General features: G+C 38.1%; 2 protein-coding genes across 2 annotated transcripts; one reads left to right on the top strand and one right to left on the bottom strand.

Annotated features, from left to right (window-relative positions):
* Window positions 1-485: 485 nt before the first annotated feature.
* On the bottom strand, window positions 486-9,524 carry zcchc10 (zinc finger, CCHC domain containing 10). The gene is made up of 6 exons (XM_068600015.1): window positions 9,430-9,524; window positions 6,482-6,692; window positions 6,242-6,379; window positions 4,653-4,814; window positions 3,323-3,364; window positions 486-1,450 (listed from the first exon to the last, which is right to left on the bottom strand). Exons 2-6 carry the CDS (start codon window positions 6,484-6,486, stop codon window positions 1,216-1,218), a joined length of 582 nt encoding a protein of 193 aa, XP_068456116.1. The 5' UTR covers window positions 6,487-6,692; window positions 9,430-9,524; the 3' UTR covers window positions 486-1,215.
* Window positions 8,718-22,090, top strand: hspa4a (heat shock protein 4a). The gene is made up of 19 exons (XM_068600014.1): window positions 8,718-9,010; window positions 10,642-10,699; window positions 10,808-10,948; window positions 11,855-11,977; window positions 12,815-12,914; window positions 13,408-13,541; window positions 14,098-14,342; window positions 14,651-14,727; window positions 15,430-15,581; window positions 15,949-16,055; window positions 16,512-16,645; window positions 17,170-17,351; window positions 17,871-17,954; window positions 18,191-18,343; window positions 18,997-19,122; window positions 19,256-19,363; window positions 19,725-19,844; window positions 20,010-20,171; window positions 21,109-22,090. The coding sequence occupies exons 1-19, from the start codon at window positions 8,904-8,906 to the stop codon at window positions 21,307-21,309; spliced, it is 2,514 nt and encodes an 837-aa protein (XP_068456115.1). The 5' UTR covers window positions 8,718-8,903; the 3' UTR covers window positions 21,310-22,090.
* Window positions 22,091-22,283: the final 193 nt, after the last annotated feature.

Here is a 22,283-nt window from a genome sequence, read left to right as displayed (position 1 = left end):
CACAGACTTGACGGTCAAGACGGAAATCATGGAGAGCGTTTCATTGTTCTCCATCTATTTTTAAATGTACAACTAGACATTTAGTTGTCACATGTCTCTTTTAGCTAATACAAAAATAATATGAATCAAGTTACACACATGTTCATTCGTTTTTCTCACAACCATTACGGTAACTCCGTGGTGCTTAATTTATGCCATCAATTTCAGTCTTTTGAGCCTTAATATTCAATAATTTATTTGTAGATTACACTGAATATATTATTCTATTCTGTTTTCAATACCTTTGGTTCAATTTCTTCAATAAAATAAATCTTTCTAAAAAAATCCAGCTCATTAAAATTTCTTCAAAAGTTACTTAAGCTACACATACTCTGATAACTGAATGTTGCATTATGGACATTTGTGTGGGCAGCAACACCCGAATTCATCAATCAGGGTCCTGTAGTCCAATTGTATTTCAAATACAATTTTATTTTAATATTAACCTAGGACATAGAATCATTTCTACCAACATATCCAGAAAGAGAGATGTTTATTCTTTTTATATCCTTTTTGTAAATTAGTCAATTTACTCCCATTTTATTCTCAAATACATATGTAAATTACTCATCTCTCTTTAGCAAAATAAAACCTATTACAATGGCAAATTCCAAGAGCCTTATAAACAAAACAAAAGCCAAGTTTATTTTACAGGGAAATAAGCAACTGCAATTTTATAGCAAACAGACCCTCCAATTCCAAACTAACTTAAAATTTAACAAATTTGTATTCCTTGTTTTTTAATATGTCTCACAAGAAGTGTGAGTAGCAGTTGCAGCGTTGCATTATTTGTTGTGAGCAGCACACTTCAAATCTGACTAAAATATTCTTTAATACAAAAATCACAAATTCAACATGAATAAGCACATTAGTTTCTTTAGATAATTAAAATACAAATTCTCAGTAGAGCTACAAACTTGAGAAAATATCGCATTAATAAAAGTAACAGGGGGAAATTGTGTTTTGAAAACAGAACATGACACATTGATCAACGGAAAATAATCTCCTCCCTCTATTTTCGCTCAAACTTTAAGAGCAGCCTGATACATAGGACAAAGGTGTCCTGTCCAATCAGTTCCAACAATGCATTACAGAGAGAAGAAAAAAACAGTGACCAGCTAAACTCTACTTAAGGTAACAAACAACAAGAACACCCACTTAATGCAACATATTTATTCATTTCTTCTTTTTCTTCTTCTTTGGTGGTCCTTGATCTGAAGCGCTGCTGCTTCCCGAGTCTGAGCTGTCCGAGGATGAAGAGGAGGAGGAAGATGAGGAAGAGCTGTCATCGTCGCTGTCACTGCTGCCGTCGCTGTCATCTGAAGAGGAGCTCGAGGAGTCGCTGCTGTCTGACGATGAGTCACTTGAGGAGCCGTCTGAATCACTGCTGCTGTCGCTACCGTCTTTAGCCCTGAGAGCAAATGACAGAAGGTGAAGGTACATACGGTGAATGAAACAGCGTGTGTTGTTACTCATGTCTTTGACGTATAAAGTGCCAATCTGGAAGGTTTTTGTTTTGTTTTCTTGTTTGGCTCCTTTAACTGAGAAAAACGGTTTAAATTGGGAAAAATACCTGCACAAGTTCTCTATATTTTGTTCTTTGGATGCTGTATAAACTAGTGTTTTACCCATCACGGCTTCCTCCCCTTTCTGTGTTTTATGAGGGAGGGGAGCGACACCTTCAGTGCTAAATAGTCATTGATACAATGTCTCACACATCAGTTCACCAGCCGCTGATATCTCATGACTGATTGTATCTGACCCTCCTAAAAACAAATGATCATGGCATGCCACTCCAAAACAATTAAAGCTATTAAACATGACAAAGCACCACTATCATCATGATCATCTATGATGGAGCCAAACTGTCTGTCGAGTTGCTGAAGTCCACTGCAAAATTACACACTGTAATACCCGTTTGGTGACATTTTTTAAGTTAATAGCCACATGTCAACATTCCACCTGGGATGACGCATGTTAGTGGTCTGGGGGAGGGAGGGGTGTGGTGATGGCACACGTGACCAAGTTATTTGAAAAGACCGGCAAACACAGGTGTAGCTATTACCATTATTTGCAGCAAAGCACATCAATAAATACTGCACCTAAGCAATTGTTCAAAATATTAGTTCCGTCTGTGCTCTTCCCGCCACGAGTCAAATGTGTGCTGTGTAAAAAGTCTACAACACTGATTCATTTGGCAAAATTAAAGACACAAGAGGGCTTAAGTGTGTAAAATTACAGCCCTTTTCCAGAAGCAACTGTACATAATAAAATGAATGGCGGCTGCGTCAGTTTCAGGGTCCTCATAGTAGCACCTTTCCTTTTCTGATTACACAAGTCAAAAAGTCTACTGTGAAAAGAATCTTTCAAAAATATATTCAATATTCTAATGTGATTATAAATAGTACAACACATGAACAATAATCAAAGTAAAGTTGAGGATAACCAAGAAAATTTGAAACATAATTCAATTGATTAAGATCGACACACATTACCCTTTTTGTACAAACATCTTGTTCTGAGAAGAACACATTGAAAGTGCTGGATTAAAAAACAGCAGAATTGTTTTACTGCTGGTCAAGAAGATAACAGCCTCAGCAGTTTTGAACAAACTAGTGGCTCATCATGGTCATCAATAGGCTCCACTAGAGGGAGCTGTGGTATCACTCTTTGGTTAACAATGGTCAGATAGACGTCTACTGTTTGGACTTTGAATCCAGAGTTGAAGAGTAATATTGCTAAGGTCGTTGACCTTCCATAACCACCACTTGATCACGATGCCATGATGACATCCACTCCGAGGCAGAATTTCACACCAAGTCAAACTTAAATTCTCACGAGGGACCTTCCCGACCCTTTTGTACTGTGTGACTGACCCAAACTCTCAAACAGTCTCTTGGATAAATGGTGCAACATCTCCAAGACTAAAACATTTAACAAAACATTCATCAAGTTGCTTCCAAACTCATTTCTATTGCTGGTTTTATAATTCTTCCTGAAAAAGCTAATGGACCACTTCATGTATTTGTTTATTTTTTTTACTTTTGTAACACTGTATGAAAATGCAGTAAGCCAAGTTCTTTTAGTAACAGCTTTTATCGGCTACTCTTCAATAAAGCCCTGCTCGATGGAGCGTACGGCTTAAAGGTCTCCGTTGGACAGATACTACGATCTCCACGTTGGAGCTCTTTGTTTGTTGTGGTGCCAAAGAATTTGGCAAAAGTATTTAACACACACATTACACATATATTGTAAACATACATAATATATACAGCTTACTTACTTCTTTTTAGTTTTCTTCTCATTGGGGCCTTCGGTTCCTGGCCTGTAAAGAGAACAAAATCAACAATCTTAGAGACATATTATATATATATATATATATATATATATATATATATATATATATATATATATATATATATATATATATATATATATATATATATATATATATATATATATATATATCATTATTAATGAATAAATATACAGACTATACTTTATATTTACAATACTGGCGTAACTTGCATAACTACATGAACCCTTATGACACAATACAAGGCTGTACATTTTTGGTCATTACATTTTACTTTAATGACTTGCACTAAATGGAATCATCAGGGTTGCATAGTCTGGACAGTAGCTGCTGGCAGCCTCAGGCAGACATCCAAATGGTCATCAGCCATGGTGGAACAGTGTTTAGACTTCATATTTTTATAATATTATTATACAGTCTGCCTTCTCCAGACGGGCACGGAACAGCCATCTTTGAAGAGCTCTTGCTCGAACAGAACAGGCAATCGCCGTTGCCACATCAATGAGCTCTTTCATGTTTAGCATTTTAGCGCATAATGCTTGTTGCTGTGTTATGCAGTGGTAAGGAAGTCGGGGAAAACATCGTCCTCTCTGCACTTGGCAATAAATCCATTCACGCAGCTGGCAATTGCGGGCAATCCGTTTGTGGTGAAATACTAAGCCGTAGTTGTAATACTTAAGACTCGGTTGTTAACTATTAGTCTTATGTTTAATCTAAAAACATATATTGTATGGTTTATAATACAAAATTGTATTTGTACAACACACATTAAAACCTGTAGTATTGTATTTCACAGGCAGACAAAACGAACGAAGGATGCAGGTGCACGCACATTTCTCCATAACTATATATTTATAAACACATGAATAAATCCAAAAGTGAGATATAAACTACGAGGAGCCTAAAGATCGGAACTAACATGAAGTCATTTTTTGTGTGACTTCTTGTGTATGCTTTGAAGGCAGCTGAAAACTGTGCGACTTGACCAGTCGCCTGCTCTCGTCTGGATTCCAGGCGAGGCGCAGCTCTTTTGAAAGAGGCTAATAATTTGCACACCAGGAGCCGCGTTTTGGCAATAAAGTTTTTGAAAGACTGAAAATAAAAAAGGAGTCTAATTTTTTTTTTAGTGGCATGCGGCGATCTACCCGCACTACTATGATCGACGTATTGGGCACCCCTGCTGTAGACCCTAAAGGTAAACTCCAGTCATTATCTGTAGTCTGCTCGTTATCCAAAGTTGCAGTATTAGTGGCAACAGAATCAGCCTGACTTGTGGTGCACTGTGGTGGAGCCTTACCCAGTAATACTGAGGGGTTTGTTTTCATTCTCCTTGAGTTTCTTTTTCATCTCAACCGTTCTTGACGGTCTGTGCACATATTTGCGCTTCCCCGTGCATTCGTAGGTCCAGTGTCCAACTTCCAAGCACTTCTGGCAACGCACATTTTGTTTGTTGGCCTCCCTGTATGTTATTAAAAAAAAACACACACATCTGAATGAGGATGGACGGCACATTTTCTTGTTGTCAGTTGAGTGTTCTTCATTTGTCAAGAACTACTTTGTGAAACTGTTGGAAGGAGGTTGAAGCCCATCAATGTTTCTAAAGTCTGCATGTTCACATCTTCTGGATTATGTGCATGTGTGTTTCCCCACAAATCCTGACAGCTAAACAGAGAATATTGTCTGTCAATAAATTCATAAACCTATAATAATGCTGTCTAAACTCCCGTCTCTGTGGCTATGATTTGGTATCTAAAACTACTTTGTAAAATTTAGGCAAACACAGTCATGGTTAAGGTTCTGAAAACAGGGTTAAAAAGAAATAAATGTTGCGTGAAATCCAATTCACCGCCCTAATGTTCACTAACTTGTCCTGTCATTTTCCACCTGCTGGGAAAGGTAAATCTAAACTCTGATTTTACTGATGTTTTCTTCTTCGTGCTCTTATTTAATGTTCTGTACTCTTGTATACAAGACCTCGATCCAAATGAGTACCTGATTAAATTTAACTTCACTTTACATTAACAGCAATTACTTAGGATATGCTCTGCAGTGCTAAGAATTTCTTAAATCAAGAGACTTAAATATGTTTTTGGCTTTAAAATGTACATAATATGAGCCATTGTGCCCTGGCTGCGAAATGTAACAATCAAATCAAATTAATTAAAATTAATTAAATCAACAGGATGTTGAAATGTAGAAATAATTATTAAATATCCAAATAAAGGCAAGGGTTAGTATGCGTTTTCAGAATTATTAAAATGATACAAATTAGTATGATGATAGGTCTCTTTGGATAGATTAGAAATATATATTGCTGGATGAGGAAGTGGTACATTTCATAACTCGCAAACGATATTTCAAATGTCAAGCTCTTCTTCCAGCGCGGGAATGTTCTGAGCATCATATGGCTTGTCTTACCAGAAATGATATTAAATGATATATGTTGATATAGGAACAAGATTATCCTTATTTAATCTATTATCTGATTTGACACATTACGCGAAACTCAACGGACTTGGAACTTGCACTGGGAAAACGCATGTGAACGACATATATCGTTACCTGACATAACCAACACTATGACCCGAAGAAACGAAACTGTTTAAGGTTTAAGATTAGTTTATCGAAACATATTAGTAACGAGTTTAAATACCAATGAATCAATTTTGAGCATAGCAAACCGTCCGACGATTGAATAAAGACGATGTATTGGTAAGAAAGACCGTGGCGCATTTGTGCTCCATTAAGCCCTGTAGGGATCGTGTTTTACCTCCTTTATCTTACACGAAGCTCGGCAAGCTCAATGTCACTGGTGTTTAAAAGAGCACAACGTTCACACAACGACAAAAAGGATGCATTTTAACCGCATATCTAAAGTATACTCACGCTTGCCTCCTGGCTATTATCCTGTGCATGGGAGTCGCCATGTTGCAGTTTACTTTTTCTTCTTCGTTGGTATCAACAAGTACCCATTTCCGGTTTTCTGTCGAAGTCTGTTTTCCCTCCTGTAAAATGATGGCGCCCCTAGTCGGAAAGTGTAGGGATTAAGGTTGTTGGGTGGGGGAAGAGCCGTGTGAAGTTTTACAGGGGATTAAGTACTGGAGTATTCCTTGGCTCGGCACTGACCTCATGGACCTGCCTTGGACATATTCGAGCCATAAGACTCCCGGAGACCGAGCGAACAAATATGAAAGTGGTGTCGCTCTTCTCCACTAATGAGCCACAATATTGGGTTTCTTTAATTTTTTTAAGTAACAGGAAAAGGCTTGCAAAAAAGAGTTGAGTCTCAGGGTGAGGGAGGGTGTTGTCTCCTATGAATACTCCTGTGGTTCTTGTGCTAAAAGAGAGAGACAGGGCGAAAGGGAGAAAAGAGACAACAAAAAGTTGTTGATATCAACAGGCCTGGTTTCATGTGTAATTTAATTTCATATGCAGTATAGTTATCATATTTAGTATTGTTTCCCAGTTAGTCATGTATGATAGTATTGTTAAAAATTGCTGGCTTATTGTAAATGTACCTTACTTAACTCTCCCATATCCATCAATCAAAAATCAGCTGCAGCATAATATACGTTTTACAACATATTCACAAGTCCAAGAAAATAATTAAACTCGTTGTGCTTTTGTTTAGTGTTTAGAAGTTTCAAATATTCACAAAATCCACACAGATGTATCACAAAAATCTCTCTTGTTATTAAGTAATGTTAACTTTATTACAATAGCTTGTTTATACTCCAAATAGATATGCTAAAAAATCAGGAGCCTAGAAGAGGATCAAATCAGGGAGTAAAAAAAATAAATAATGCTCATAGTACATAACATGTTATAATGTTGTCAATGTAACGTGATGGGCTACAGAAAAAATGATGTCCCATTTGTGTTTTTACCATTTCAAGCCCCTTTCCGCCTTAAGAGCTGACGTCAATTAAATTCCTGAAGGTTCAAGGTTTAAGGAGGGACATCAGGATTGGGCCCATGATTGGGCCTATGGCGCTAACTTCTGGAAAATACATAGAGGCTAAAGAAATAGAGGCTCCATAATACACCAAATAGAGGATGTGACTTTCATTCGGCAGGTCTGGATCTTGGTTAGTAAAGGCATGTTCATGCATGGGTAAACACTATTTACAACAAAACCAGCGGCCTTATTGCGCATAGTGTTCTCCATTAGCAACGATAGTCACTGTATTTTTATATTTATAATATATTTATTTTTTTAAGATTTGAATTGGACAGTCAAATGGTAAGGGCTTTATACTCATAGTTTTTTTCTCTATTGAATCTTATTTATTCATTGTCATTTTAATATAAACAATACAAATCTAACAAGGAATTCAGGAAACGTTTTCAACAATGTAAATTGCAATAGCTTTAATGGCTGTGAATTTACATATGCCTTCTCAAATTAATTTACCTGAAAATAAAAGTTAAAAAAAAACATTAGACTAGGATTATACACTATGTTTTTTTTAAATTATCTATATGTTTGTTTTCATGTCTATATCTTCAGTTACTATACACACAGTTGCTGAGGTTGAGTATTTGGTTATGGCACCAATGCAGTTATTACACAAATATTCACTTTTTGTCAGAGCTGTATATTTCATGGGTTCTTAAACTGTATTTTAATCTCACCAATACAACATTTTATTTTTGTTTTTGTGATTAACAAAAAGGAATAACAAGTAAGCTACTTAAATGTTGTATATTCTTCACATTTTGGTTTATTTAATGCAAAGATCAAATGTACATGTCAGGATAAACCCTTTGCACAGCAATTCTGAAAGAAAATACTATTATTCTTTTACAAAATGTAAGATAGCTAATCATAAATGTTGCGTTCCCTGTTTACGTGCCTAAAACCAGTGTCATGCTGGATGTTATGCATGTCTTAAATTAAATTTAAAATTAATTCATTTCATTAACCTAGATTCTTATATTTTGTCCAAGATGGATTGCATTCATGTTTTGTGTATATTTTTTGAGACAAAATTGTAAAAACAAAGTGTGAAAATTGTTTGATCAAATATGTAATCTATGTGATAGACTTCTAAAATATGACTTTATACTTTCAACACCCAGATGCAGAACAGGCGATTTTAGTTTCCCCACCAATAGTTGATCCAAGGTATCATCAAAACAATTAGTCGTTTATTTGTTTCCGCAGTTTACATTCACAGTCAAACTCGAACTCCGAAATTAGCTCTAAACGAAAGGAATCACAAGATATTTTCCTCTAAAGCTCGAATATTAGAGAACCGTATTCCACATGGCCATAGAAGCGTCTAGAGATATCTAGAACAATGCACATCTCGCGATAACTCTGGTTGAGAAGTCAGTTCAACCACCTTGCTGCTGTACTGTATATATTCTGTGCTGCATAGACACCGGTAACAGCCAGCCGTGTGGATTATGACTGGAAGTAGCTACACTTAATAGAGAGCAGCACGCTACTTCACTTCACCTTTAAAGCGGCACAATTTGTTTATATTTGAGTCAGTCAAACTGTGGGTAACGTTATAGCTAGAAGACGGTTTTATCGCTGAAGATGTCAGTGGTGGGATTTGACTTGGGCTTTCAAAGCTGCTATGTAGCTGTAGCCCGAGCCGGAGGGATCGAGACAGTCGCTAATGAATATAGCGACAGATGTACGCCGTAAGTATCTAAATAAAGGTATTATTTATTGGAGTTATGAGTGGATACTTTAAGAAGAGAGGGGGAGTTATTTTCTAACGGTTGTGTTCGATGTTTGAGTGAAGTGGATAATGGCACACGCGAATGCAGCTTTAACCTACTTAATAGCTGACGTTAGCTGGACTTTCATCTTTACAGCTAAGATATCCTTTCGCAATGATTATGTTAGTTACACGTGTGTAAGTGTTTTCAATATGGAACTGTCTATAATGAACGCCAGCTAGCTTAATCCTCCGCGTACATAGCCCGTGCTCCTATCCACCATGGATTCCCGCGAGCTAGCGGCTAGTTAGCTAAGCTCACAGTTTCCAGTACCGTTACTGCATGGTTTGAACATGGTCTGTCGTAGCCCGGCGAACACGAGCGGGCGGTGCTCTCACCCGCTCTAATCACCGTTGTTCATGTCTCGACGGCAAAAGTCCCGACCAACCGGTTTGCGCCGTGTGGTAAATCGTGCGTCTTGCGTTGTGTCCTCAACGATGACGTCAGCTTCCCAAGGCTTGTTAGAATCTTCTAGCAAGTTGTCTTGCACAAAAGATGTTATAACTACTGTTTGTATTGCATATAAATATATGCCTTTTTAAAAGAGTGTTGTCATCAAACGCGTTGTTTTTGTATTGTCAACTCATTTGGCTGACATGGTACACTTTCCCACAATGTTACGTTTCTTTATATGATCATAATTAATTTCAAGGGGGACCTTTAGCGTCATTTTTACGATATTTCCACGTCTGCGTAAGATGTTATGGAGACTATGTTCATGAGTTGTAGAACATATCTGCTTTAACACGTTTAGTATACTGTGTCCTCTATTTAAAGCCACCTTGTTGTGCTGTTTCATCAGCTTTAGTTGATGGGAGATAGTCAAATTCACGAAACCCATTCAGTATGATATTCATTGTTTCCAAATACTAACGGTAAAATCGCAAACAAAAAATAAAATTTGTGCAGGGTGATTTATTAAATGGTAAGGGGAAAAATATGTATTTACAGTATTTGATTTTCTACTTGTTGACATTATTATTGTAAAATGAACAAAATGTTCTTATGTCTCTATTTTCTTCCCTTAACATCATTAGAAATGAGCAAAAACAGCACAACATAATTCTTACTTCCCAGCGAATGTTACTCTGTCATCTGTGATAGGGGTGACGATGACGAGCATGTTGAGACCACCATCCCGCTGGGAAACAATTGGACTGACCACATCACTTCAGACTGTTTTCATACAGTACTATGAGAGATGGATTGTACCAAGCCTATATGTAGCCACAATCATCGTCTTTATAAAGCTTTCTTTAAAAGAATAGTATGATCTCTTTTGGGTGTGTGGTAGATTTTACTTTTATATTAGGTACTGTTTTTAAGTAAATATATTAAGAAAGGTCATACTACCATTAAAATGTGCTTTAAAAAAAATGGCAAGTGTTGCTGCTGCAGCGATAGGAAACGGTCGGTCCCTTTTTCATGTAGGTTGAGCTCAGAAATGTAGACTAATTTAACTAGCAAGTGAATCTGTCTTGACTCGGGGTGTATTCACAAATAGGTGCCCAATACAAACCGCCTCACATTTTTGTTTGTTGCCCCTCCAGCTCAGTTGTATCTTTTGGGCCACGAAATCGATCAATAGGAGCAGCTGCAAAGAGCCAGGTAAGATCAGTTCAGTGGCCCCATTGAATTCTTTGGTGTTCCCTGTGATTAAATGCAAAAAAACATGTAGCTTTAAATTCTTCAATTTTTTTCTCCGATCATGTCCAGGTGGTGACCAACTGTCAGAACACGGTGCAGGGCTTCAAGCGATTCCATAGCAGGGCATTTTCAGACCCTTATGTCCAGGCAGCCAAGTCTAACTTGGTGTACGACCTGGCAAAAATGCCATCAGGAGCCACCGGTATAAAAGTAAGATTAAGAATATGACAGTGTCTCTGCTGTATTCAATGAATAACATAGATAACCACAACATGTGGGAGAAAAATATGCAATTATTTATAACAAAATATCAAAGTAATATATGGGTTAGCACATTCAACAACCGGTTGCTATATTCATCAGTGGTACTGTATCCTGAACTTGGTCCATATTAAAAGGTACAGCCGTAACAAATTAACAGAAAGCATAACCGCTCATTCCTGACTTTATTGCTTACCCCTTTCTTACCTGATTTTTTTCAAAAAACTTACTTAATATATTGCGCTTTCCTCAAAATCTAAATTGTTTTATGTTATCTTTCCCCATATATCCAGTCCTCTATGCTTGTATCCTTAATACAGTTTCCATTACCTCGGAGTTACACTGTTATATATATTGTGTTGGCATTTTGTCTCTTATAACAATATTCTGTGGTAAGAACTTATCATTGTGTTTGTGAACCTTTCAATTTACTTATTGCATAAATATGAAATTAGCTAACCCAATAGTGCCATCAGATTGAATCTGTAAGGTCTTGCAAACTACACTAAAGACAAGCACGCTGTAAACACACAGCCCGGCATGTTTTTTTGTCCATGTGGAGATAATTAATGTTAATCCTCAGAAGAAATGACAAATCAGAGTAGATTGTAACAACCTTTTGTTGCCTGCAAAATCAGTACTTTGTATGAAGAGTTCTCAGATTGCATAGTTACACATAATTTATACACACATAAGTTCTTTGGGTCTTGTGGGGCCTGTTTTTATGAGCTTTCAATCTGTTGAAATGAAACTGACTGCCTTTTTCATTATCACTTATAGCTTGATTTACAGTGATAAGCTATTAAAATAAGTTGCCTCAAGAGTAATCATCTTCCAAATCTCCCCCAACTGTAGGTAATGTACATGGAGGAGGAGAGAGTGTTCAGCATCGAGCAGGTCACTGGCATGCTCCTGACCAAACTGAAGGAGACTGCTGAAAGTGCACTGAAGAAACCAGTTGCAGACTGTGTCATCTCGGTAAGCCTTTGTGCAACAGTTTCACAGCTTAAGCAGGGTGTCTGAAAATCTATAAAACGTCTGAAATAGACTTGTCAGTACGGTGCATTACCTTTCTTTTGAAGATCTTAATGATTCTCAATGTCCAATTGGATGCCCTTTGGATTTTTTTTGTGGCAGCACATCTTATCTAATTGGCTTTAAATGTCTAATGGGTGTTAATTTACTTGTTGGATCACTCCACATTGCCTATTTAAAGATGTGGCATTGGATTAATGTGGTTTTTAGAGACATGCGACTCAATTTACTTACTGCACTTTATGCTATGAAAGCTGCCTCCAAGGTGTATCAATGTATTGCCACCTGTTCATGTGACATTTTGAGCTCTATGCACTTCACCAGATGTCTTGTCTGAACACTTGATTTCCTCTCTTGCACCTTGTTGGTGTATAGCGCCTGTGTATCTTGCTGGTCTCCGTATATGAATTCAGCCAACAGCATCTGTTATGTAATGTTACAGATCTCATACAGGGAGACTGTTACTTCAGCCCTAGGATAAGATGTTATTGCTACTGTGGCCAACAGCTAAATTTAGACCTTTTCCACAAGGAGATGTTTTGGCACCCGGCATGACCAACACGGCAACGGTATCCAGATGATGATGATAATGATGATGATTTATTCATCAATAGTGTTCAAAGTGATCATTCACACAGAAGGAATAAAGGATATGTTATAACTTTTTTGACACCTGTGGCATGTTATTAATGTCTTACAGTAATACCATGTGCATACATTTTTTTACATTAGAAATGGTTTCAGTCAAATCCTTCATCTGCATTGTTTTCCCTTTCCCAGGTCCCGAGCTATTTCACTGACTCAGATAGGAGGTCTGTCATGGAATCAGCTCAGATTGCAGGCCTCAACTGTCTGCGACTAATGAATGAGACCACTGCAGGTATATTAAAACGCACTAAACTCCATGCTGGACATCAGCATCTCAATTATTGCTACCAGTCATCGGGGTTTCAGACAATTATAACGTTGTACCGTGAAATTACAATAGATGCTATATGGGAGCTATGTATTAGGCTTATCTCCTGAAGCAATTGCCTCTATTACGAAAGCTATGAAAAATAGCGTTGTCCACTTTTAGCTAAGTATATGGCAAAAGTCATTGCTGAGTAAAGGTACCTTAGTTTAAGGGTATGCCATAGTTTCAAATCCATGTAAATATGTCACAATATCTACAGCATGTATTCATAAATAAACTGAAACTTTATGTTTTAGTTTGTGACTTTCCCATCATATGCAGTGAAATAATGCACGTCAGAAAATGAAGCCGACATTTTATTTGTATGTATTTGCATTCTAGGAGTTTTCCTTAGGTCAGCTGTAGTTGACATAGATGTGTGCACAAACTAACACCAGATTTTGCCTGTTTGTTGCAGTGACACTGGCGTATGGCATTTACAAGCAGGACCTGCCAGCTCCAGAGGAGAAGCCCAGGATAGTGGTGTTTGTGGATGTGGGCCACTCAGGTTACCAGGTGTCAGTGTGTGCCTTCAACAAGGGAAAGCTCAAGGTGAGTAATGAATAATTTGTGCCCATTTTGAAAAGCAATACAAGGAAAAGGTTTTATGGGGCAGTTGTGATGATACAGCCCTGTGCTCTCTGTGGATTTTGCCAAAAGGTTGGTCATTTCTTTTCTCATGTTGGCATAGATGAAGCAGTGCTACCTCACAATGCTTTTTAATCATTTGTTAATGGTAATTTTGACTCAGTGTAAAGAAAGATTAAACTTTTGAGTTGAAAACATTCTAGTAGTAGAAAAGGAAATTGAATCTAAATGTTGCACACGTTATTGCCGATTAGGAATGCCTTGCCATCGAAGGGGGCCAAAACCAGACAGTGAATTTTATAGATTTAAGAAAAATACACTTAATCTTCACCGCAATTGATTTAATTGATGAAACATTTTAGATACCGTGATACCTAATGAAGGTTGTTTAATTGAAATTCATGTATTCAAAAGATGGGTAGCAAACACTACTTAAAAGTCTATCCTCACATGCAGACATCCTAGACGAACAGCTATGCAGTGATGTATAATATTCATCCAATGCCTTCTCCACCCTCAGATCCTGGCCACAGCGTTTGATGCCGAGCTTGGTGGGAAGGCCTTTGACGACATCCTGGTCCAGCACTTTTGCGAGGAGTTTGGGAAAAAGTACAAGCTGGACGTGAAGTCCAAGCCTCGGGCGCTGGTCCGACTGCACCAAGAATGTGAGAAACTCAAGAAACTGATGAGCGCCAACTCCTCCGACCTGCCTCTTAACATTGAGTGCTTCATGAATGACATTGACGTTTCTGGAAAACTTAACAGGTGAGATGGAACATTACTCTAGTAATTAAGAGGACAATATAGGTATATAGGTATAACCAAAATCAGTAATGAGGGCTTGAGAAACGCTATAATTTATCGTGTTTTCAAAATAAAGCAACTTGTCTGCTCTGTTTATTGATTATGTGGAGCCCCCACGGTCTCTTTGAGTTGTCTTTTCTTGTGACTAGTGTCTGAATATTATAGAGAGCTGCAATAGATGAGCACAAATTAAACTATAATTAGAAGTGACTCTTAACGGTACTCGGTGTGTGCGACTCTATTAATAATCCTTGACCATGTGTCCCCAGAGGTCAATTTGAGGAGATGTGTGCGGCGCTGCTGGCCAAAGTAGAGGGTCCCCTGCGCAGCGTCATGGAACAAGCCAGTGAGTACATCTGACTTTATTATTAACTGGACTATCCCCATCAGCACATGCACCCTTGCATAGAGTGCTGCCTTCCGCTCAGACACCGCCTCCCTTCTCTTCCATTCTGAGTGATGTCATAAGTTATGGATAATACATAGAGAACCGGTCATTATTGTGAAATCAACATCGACATGGTGGACCGGACATGTCGTGTTCTTAAATTACCCTGAAGGAGTTTGTTTTGCGTCAGTTATTGGCTTGCTGTACATTATCGATCTTATTAAATGGCTGCTTGCAAAAGAAATCAAAAATTGTACACAAAATATTGATCAAGTTATTTGATTGCTTCAGCTAAAAAGAATAGTTCTCTCCGTGTGTATAGAAATCAGCAATATGTCCGTAGCAACTGTTTGTTTTTCTCAGCGACGATCTGCGAGAAAGAAATAACCGACCAGTTGAATGCCTTGATTGACAAGGAAGTATTTAACAAAGCCGTACAATAATCCAAATCAATACTTGGTTGTGCCAGAGTAGTTAGTGTTGTTGAGTAATGTGTTTTCACCAACAGATATACATTTGTATAAAATGTATCTGGAAACATATTTCCTTCTATGCTTTGTCATGATTTTGATCAGATTATTGGCAAATGGAGCTACAGTTTTGTGTTTATTTAACAAGCCTGTTTTTGTCATCCTTCTCTTCTGCTTTCTGTTAATCCAGAGCTGAAAAAGGAGGATATCTATGCAGTGGAGATTGTAGGCGGTGCCTCCAGAATCCCATCCATCAAAGAGCGAATCAGCAAATTCTTTGGCAAAGAGCTGAGCACCACCCTGAACGCAGACGAGGCCGTGGCCAGAGGCTGTGCTCTGCAGGTACAGCACACATGTCAGGACCAACACTTTGCATACTTAAGTGCTGACAGCTGTGAAAGTAGAGTGTGAGAAATAAGACATGCATGCATACATGCATAATGTTTAAGTGACTAAACTTATTTGTTGTTGATGCAGGATTTCGTCAATTGTATTTGCTATTTATATGTATATTGTTGAGTAAATAACACCAGAAAAACCAGACATGATGATAGTACATAACTTCACAAATGTATGTAAAATCTATTTTTCAATTTAGTCTTCGAAATGAAATATTTGGGGCGGATACTTCATTTCTTGCTGTTGGTCAGAAAACGGAAGCGGCTTCAATGCAAAAGTTTGACCGGTATTTTCTTCCTCTCTTCCCTAGTGTGCTATCCTGTCACCAGCATTCAAAGTCCGAGAGTTCTCCATTACAGATGTTGTCCCCTACTCCATCTCACTCAAATGGAATTCAGCCGCAGAGGAAGGACTGAGGTATGATCTCTGTCCCCTGAGTACATCAAATAAGGAGTTGTTTTACTTTGTTTGCTTCACACCTGTTACTTTGGACATCACACATTACAAGATTCTGCAAAGCTAATACCCTATTTCAGTGTTGATATGGATATTTATGGATTCATTGATATCATGGGTTTTGAGCTTTCAGAAGTTTGATTTTAGAAAGCCTTACAATTTTAATCACATGAACCAATCATTGTCTATATGCAGCTCTCTCAATAATAAAAGATGAGTGGACTTTCAAAATGTGACCCAAACTTGCAATTTAAGTCTGAATTGGATCTTTTTGAAATTTTTAGTTTCATTCACATTTTACGAGATCATTTCAAAATCCTAACTAATATCCAGCATTGAGAAAACAATTCTGTGATGGTTTAGGTTCGCTTTCTCATTGACCTCTTGTTGTGTTTTTTTTTTTTGTTTTTTTTACAGTGATTGTGAGGTCTTCCAAAAGAACCATGCAGCTCCCTTTTCCAAAGTTTTGACCTTTTTCCGGAAAGAGCCCTTCACCCTTGAAGGTTACTACAACAACCCCAAGGAGCTGCCCTACCCGAACATCACTATAGGTACTGCAAGTTCAACTTCAGAAGAACACAAGTGCTTGTAATGAAAAGCTATTCTAACTTGTGTATTTATTAATATCATTTTTGGTTTGCCATGCAAGCTTAAGTCCAAGTTATCAGAAACTTTAATTTACTTTGAAGTCCATGTCACATTTGTTTGTGTAAGGGGATGGAGGAAGTAGGACACAAATGCCATTGAACAGTTCTAAGAATCTTTTAGTTAAACAAAAAGGCTTTTCACAAACAGACCAGGAAAAAAAAACAGGGACACACAGTACTAACTGTTTTTAAATCATTGAAGATTAAAAAATAAATAAAACAAATTGGTCATCTTTGTAAAATCCAAACGTTTCCATCAACAAACAGTTTATGACCGTCATGTCTGATAAGCTCTGTGCGTGCATGCGGCTAGTTAAAGGCCCTGGTGGTGCCTTCGTACTCGGAATGAAAGCCACAGAAACATTTGTTGTGATATAAAAAGGGCTTTTCTCCTACTCTAAACATGTACACCTTTCTCCGCCCTACAGGCCAGTTCCTGATCCACAACGTGGTTCCTCAGGCGTCTGGAGAGAGTTCCAAAGTCAAGGTGAAAGTTCGGGTCAACGTTCACGGCATGTTCAGCGTATCGAGCGCCTCGCTCATAGAGGTCTTGAAAATAGCTGAGGGAGAAGAACCGATAGAGACGGACCAGCCAGTAAAAGACGAGGAGGTGTGTACTTCTTGTTTTTGCTGTGTGTGTCCGTGTGTCCGTGTGTGTCCTTGTTTCACCTCAGAGAACTTGTTCATACAGTCAGTCTGGCCACACCTTGGTTCGTTAAGTCAGTAAAGTCATCACAATGGAATTTAGATGTCTTGCCTTAACAAGAAGACTGAAATGAGTTTGATATTTCTTCTGGCTAATGCCTGGTTTGTAATTAGTTTGACATTTCATTTTTGGTTGTGCGTCACCATTTGCGCTCCGGAGCCAACTGTTTGACCTTTTCCCCCAAAGTACTGCATCAAAGTGTTGTTCTGATTTGAATGTTACTCAAACAACTTAGTATAAACTTGTGTGTTTGTGTGTGTTTGTGTGTGTGTGTGTGTGTGTGTGTGTCTATATGTTTGTATTTTGTACTGCTGACACTTGCTCTGAAATGGTCTGAACACACAATTTGGATTTAACCGGTCGCAAAATGCAATTTGTTATATTTAATACAATTGATGTGGTATGTCTTTCATTTCGCGTTAGAACAAAATGCACGTGGACCAGGAGGATCATAAACTCCAGGATGGAGACAACGGAGACAACAAATCAGAGGCCGAGGAGATGGAGGTAACCTTGTGCTTGGCTTTAAGGCTATCACCATTATGCTAATACATTTTTGATACTATACGTGGCAGAATTGCAATGCCTTTCTTTCCCTATTTCTGTGCTAAGAATGAAGGAAAGAAATAAAGCATTTAGAAAGGGAAACAGTTGAAACACATGTTTAATCTTTAACATGGCTTCTAGGTCATAGTTGAATGTTTTTATTTTCACAGATAAAAATTATTTTCATGTCGTTTCAGACAACAGAAGATGCCAAGCAGGCAAAGAAGAACGACCAGCCCCCTCAGGCAAAGAAGCCCAAGGTGAAGACGAAGACAGTGGAGCTGCCCGTAGAGAACCATTTGCACGGGCAGCTGTCAGATGACGTCCTAAATATGTCTGTGGAGAATGAGGTAATGTTCTAAAAATCACAACGAGTGGCTTGCATGCACTCACGGTATTTGTCTCAGTCATGTGCTGGTAAAACTTACTGGTCCAGCTTTCATTGGCTTTTTATTTTAAAAAAGAGAAAAGGCTGCTGGCCTTTTTTATAAGTTATGTTCATGATATAATAGCTGTGCTTTTTCTGAAGACAGAGTAACAACATAATACTCTAAAGTATTTCCACATAGTTATTTAAGATTTATCACAGTGCTGGATTCATTTTCTTCCCCACCATACAGACCTTTTTAGCTTTCCTATATATATATATATATATATATATATATATATATATATATATATATATATATATATATATATATATATATATATATATATATATATATATATATATATATATATATATATATATATATATATATATATATATATATACTTCAACAGCTTACATTTAGATACCACAACATGTAACATTGCACCAAGGGTTTGATTATTGTTATGAAATTCTATTGTGCGGAATCAAACATGATAAAGTTACATTCAAATGAGATTATTTAGATGGAAGCAGCTAGCAAATATAATTTCATATTTATTGTCCATTTGGTCCATCCTCAAGTGTTTTATTTGTGTGCACTGACGCCTCCCTACCTTGTGGCTTTTCCAGGGCAAGATGATCATGCAGGATAAGCTTGAGAAGGAGAGGAATGACGCAAAGAATAACGTGGAAGAGTATGTGTACGACATGAGGGATAAGCTGCACGGGGTCCTGGAGAAGTTTGTGAATGAAGCTGTGAGTACACTTGAGACGCATGTCAACAGACATTCATCTTCATAGAAATTCAGATATACTGCATGTACATCAAGCACAGTTTCTGTTGTTGTTTTTGCACATTGTAAATTTCATCTTCTTATGTGACATGTAGGATCGTGACACATTCTCCATAAAGCTGGAGGACACAGAAAACTGGCTGTATGAAGACGGAGAGGACCAACAGAAACAAGTTTACATTGACAGACTGACTGAACTAAAGGTAACCAGGCAGGGGGTGTTGAACTGGACAGATGTTTCTAAGGGAAATAGTAATACTTGGATTCAAAAGTGAACTCAAACAGTTTAAGAAGATGGTTGAATGTACAATAACTTCAACATATCCCCTGCTTGCTATGACTATGACTATGAGATATGGTTTACAATATATCTTTATCTACTGTATTCTGAGATTGTAATAGAAAGCTGATATTCATAGTTTAATATTTGAAATAAGGGGGATGACTTTATCCTTGACAATATCAAAAATTGTCTGAAGGTTTCATTTTATTTTGTCATGATGAATAAGCTCAGTTGCTTGTAAGTTTTGTCTTCTGACTAAATGTGTTCTTCTTTTTCTTCAGACAATGGGCCAGCCAATTTATGAGAGATTCATGGAGGCTGAGGAGAGACCAAAAGCATTTGAGGAGCTTGGCAGACTGATCCAGATGTACATGAAGATCATTGAAGCCTACAAGACAAAGGTAACGTGACACTGAGAGCTTGTTTGACTAACCAAAGGCGTGTTTAGTTTGACTCAGTTGGTGTTATATTAGACATTTTAATCACAGCTAATGTGGTTCTATGTGAGATTAACTATGAACAATTACCAGACAGGTGGTATAAGGTATCTCTACTTCTCCCAACAGGATGAGCTGTACGATCATCTGGATGAGCTGGACGTGACTCGGGTGGAAAAGGAGGTGAAGGACGCCATGATCTGGCTGAACGGCAAGATGAACCAGCAGAATAATCAGGATCTCACTCTTGAACCAGTGGTCAAAGTCGGAGAGATCCAGGCCAAGATAAAGGTACGGAGAGTGCATTTAAGACACACACATGCACCGATGGCGGACCATCAGGGCCTTCTAAGCCTTCTCTGGTGGCCTAAACAGAATCACAAAGTTATAGCTATTTTATATTTAAAAGAAATTAGAATGTGTTTTCTTTCTTTATATTTAAAAGTTTTTTATAATGTAATTGTTTTTCACAAATACACTACATGTATTATAATTATTTTTCCCTATTAGCTTATTTTCTCATTGCGATGAGCCTTGATCTGTTCCTCTGCTCCTTCAGGCCTTCTGTATGGCTTCTTGGGACCTGTTTACCAGCATTTTTATCCAATCACATTTCACCTGTCTTCCTCTATGAAAGAGTAGCCTGCTTAAAATACATGAAACGGCTTTCTCGAGACCCTCAACGTGTGTTTGGTCACAGAGTTCGTGGGAACATTAACATGCGCTGTGATTGGTCAGTGAAGCTAGCGTCTCACCTAGAACCTAGAATCTCAGAGCTTACCGATGACCCCTTTCCCACAGAGGGTTATGTGCATCTTGTGAGTGAAATGCTGATAATGTTACTGTTGGACTGTATGAACACGCCGTGCATTGAGTGTTCCGGTCTGTGATAGAAACTCCAGGTACATTTTCTCCTCCCATTCCGCTCGTGATGGGAACTATACAACACTCATTGAAACACACACACACCACACACACACACACACACACACACACACACACACACACACACACACACACACACACACACACACACACACACACACACACACACACACACACACACACACACTTAAAACTAGTGGAGGTTGTACAAATGTGAAGGTAGCTTCTTACCAGAGGCTTCACCTAATCCCCTCCCTGTAGATTTGTGATTGGTTTTAGTAATCAGTGGATCAAATGAGCAAACTATTACTTTTATTTAACACTTCTTTCTTTCTTTCTACAGGAGCTTTATTCAGCCTGTAACCCTGTGGTATCCAAACCCAAGCCCAAGGTGGAGCCTCCCAAGGAGGAGAAGACTGAGAATGGGCCGGTCAACGAGCAGGGGGGATCAGAGAGCCAGCCCGGCAATGCGGACAAAGCCACGTCCGCAGGCATGGAACAAGGAGCGGCAGAGAGCAAGCTTCCCGAGATGGACATTGACTAATTGTTACAACCTACGTTTCACCCTGTTTGTCCTGCTACTCGCCACTGACTGTCGTTCTTCTGAGGTTTTCATCGACGACACCGAAAACCCACACAACAGCATCCAAGTTCGATATTATTCATCTGCCAGCCTCGTCGGCATGTCATTTCTCTTTTCCTTTGAGTACAAAAATATTGCATATTATTAATATTGAATAGACTACTTTATGACATGAAAGTTGTTGGTGTCGGGTGGGAAAGGCTTTCTCTGTGTTGCTTTTCTGGCCACTATGTTAAAGATTTGGTTTGTTCAGCATCTCCTTGGCACATCTACTCTAAGAATGTCAGATTTCAAGAACTGTAAGCAAAGTGGCTGCACAGCAGAACACTAGTAATACACACAGGATTTGTGATAATGTAAAATATTGCAGTATGTCTAAATACAGTATAGGTACACAGGCATGTGTAAAAGAACATGGATTGTTCCAAGTTGTACTTGACTTCAAATAATTGTAACTGCTGGTTTATGATGTATTTAGTTTAAAGTTAAGGAAGGCGTTTTTATTGAGTTAACTTGTATTGTATGTTGAAACTAGGTACTATAAGTTACTGTCATGCAGTATTTCGTTGTTTGGCTTTTCTCATTCAAAAGCAATGGTCTGTTAGTTCTCTGGTAGCCTTGTACTGTTTTTTTTTTCTACTTAACAGTTTGAACGGTGGTCCAACAAATCACCTCCTGGGTGCTGCTGTTGTTGCCGCATCACCAAAAAAAAGCAAAAATAAATCTTGAACAAAAAAAGGAATCGACATTTGTTGCTATTAGTGGACACCTCACAACACCCTGTGACCGTGTGGACAATGCCTTTTATTGGTGGTCCTAAAAGGATTACTATTTATGAGAGCATAGATGTGACACTTATGTATAGATACCACAATATTAAAAGGCATTTCTAATATTTCTAATAGGTATAGATGTCTAGAACAACATTTAATTAC

The sequence above is a fragment of the Clinocottus analis genome, unplaced genomic scaffold, assembly GCF_023055335.1.
Source record: "Clinocottus analis isolate CAN_PGR_092001 unplaced genomic scaffold, fCliAna1.0.p SCAF_5, whole genome shotgun sequence".
Taxonomy (NCBI): Eukaryota; Metazoa; Chordata; class Actinopteri; order Perciformes; family Cottidae; genus Clinocottus; species Clinocottus analis.
The sequence above is the reverse complement of the archived record's forward strand: the minus strand, read 5'-3'. Positions and strand labels throughout refer to the sequence as shown.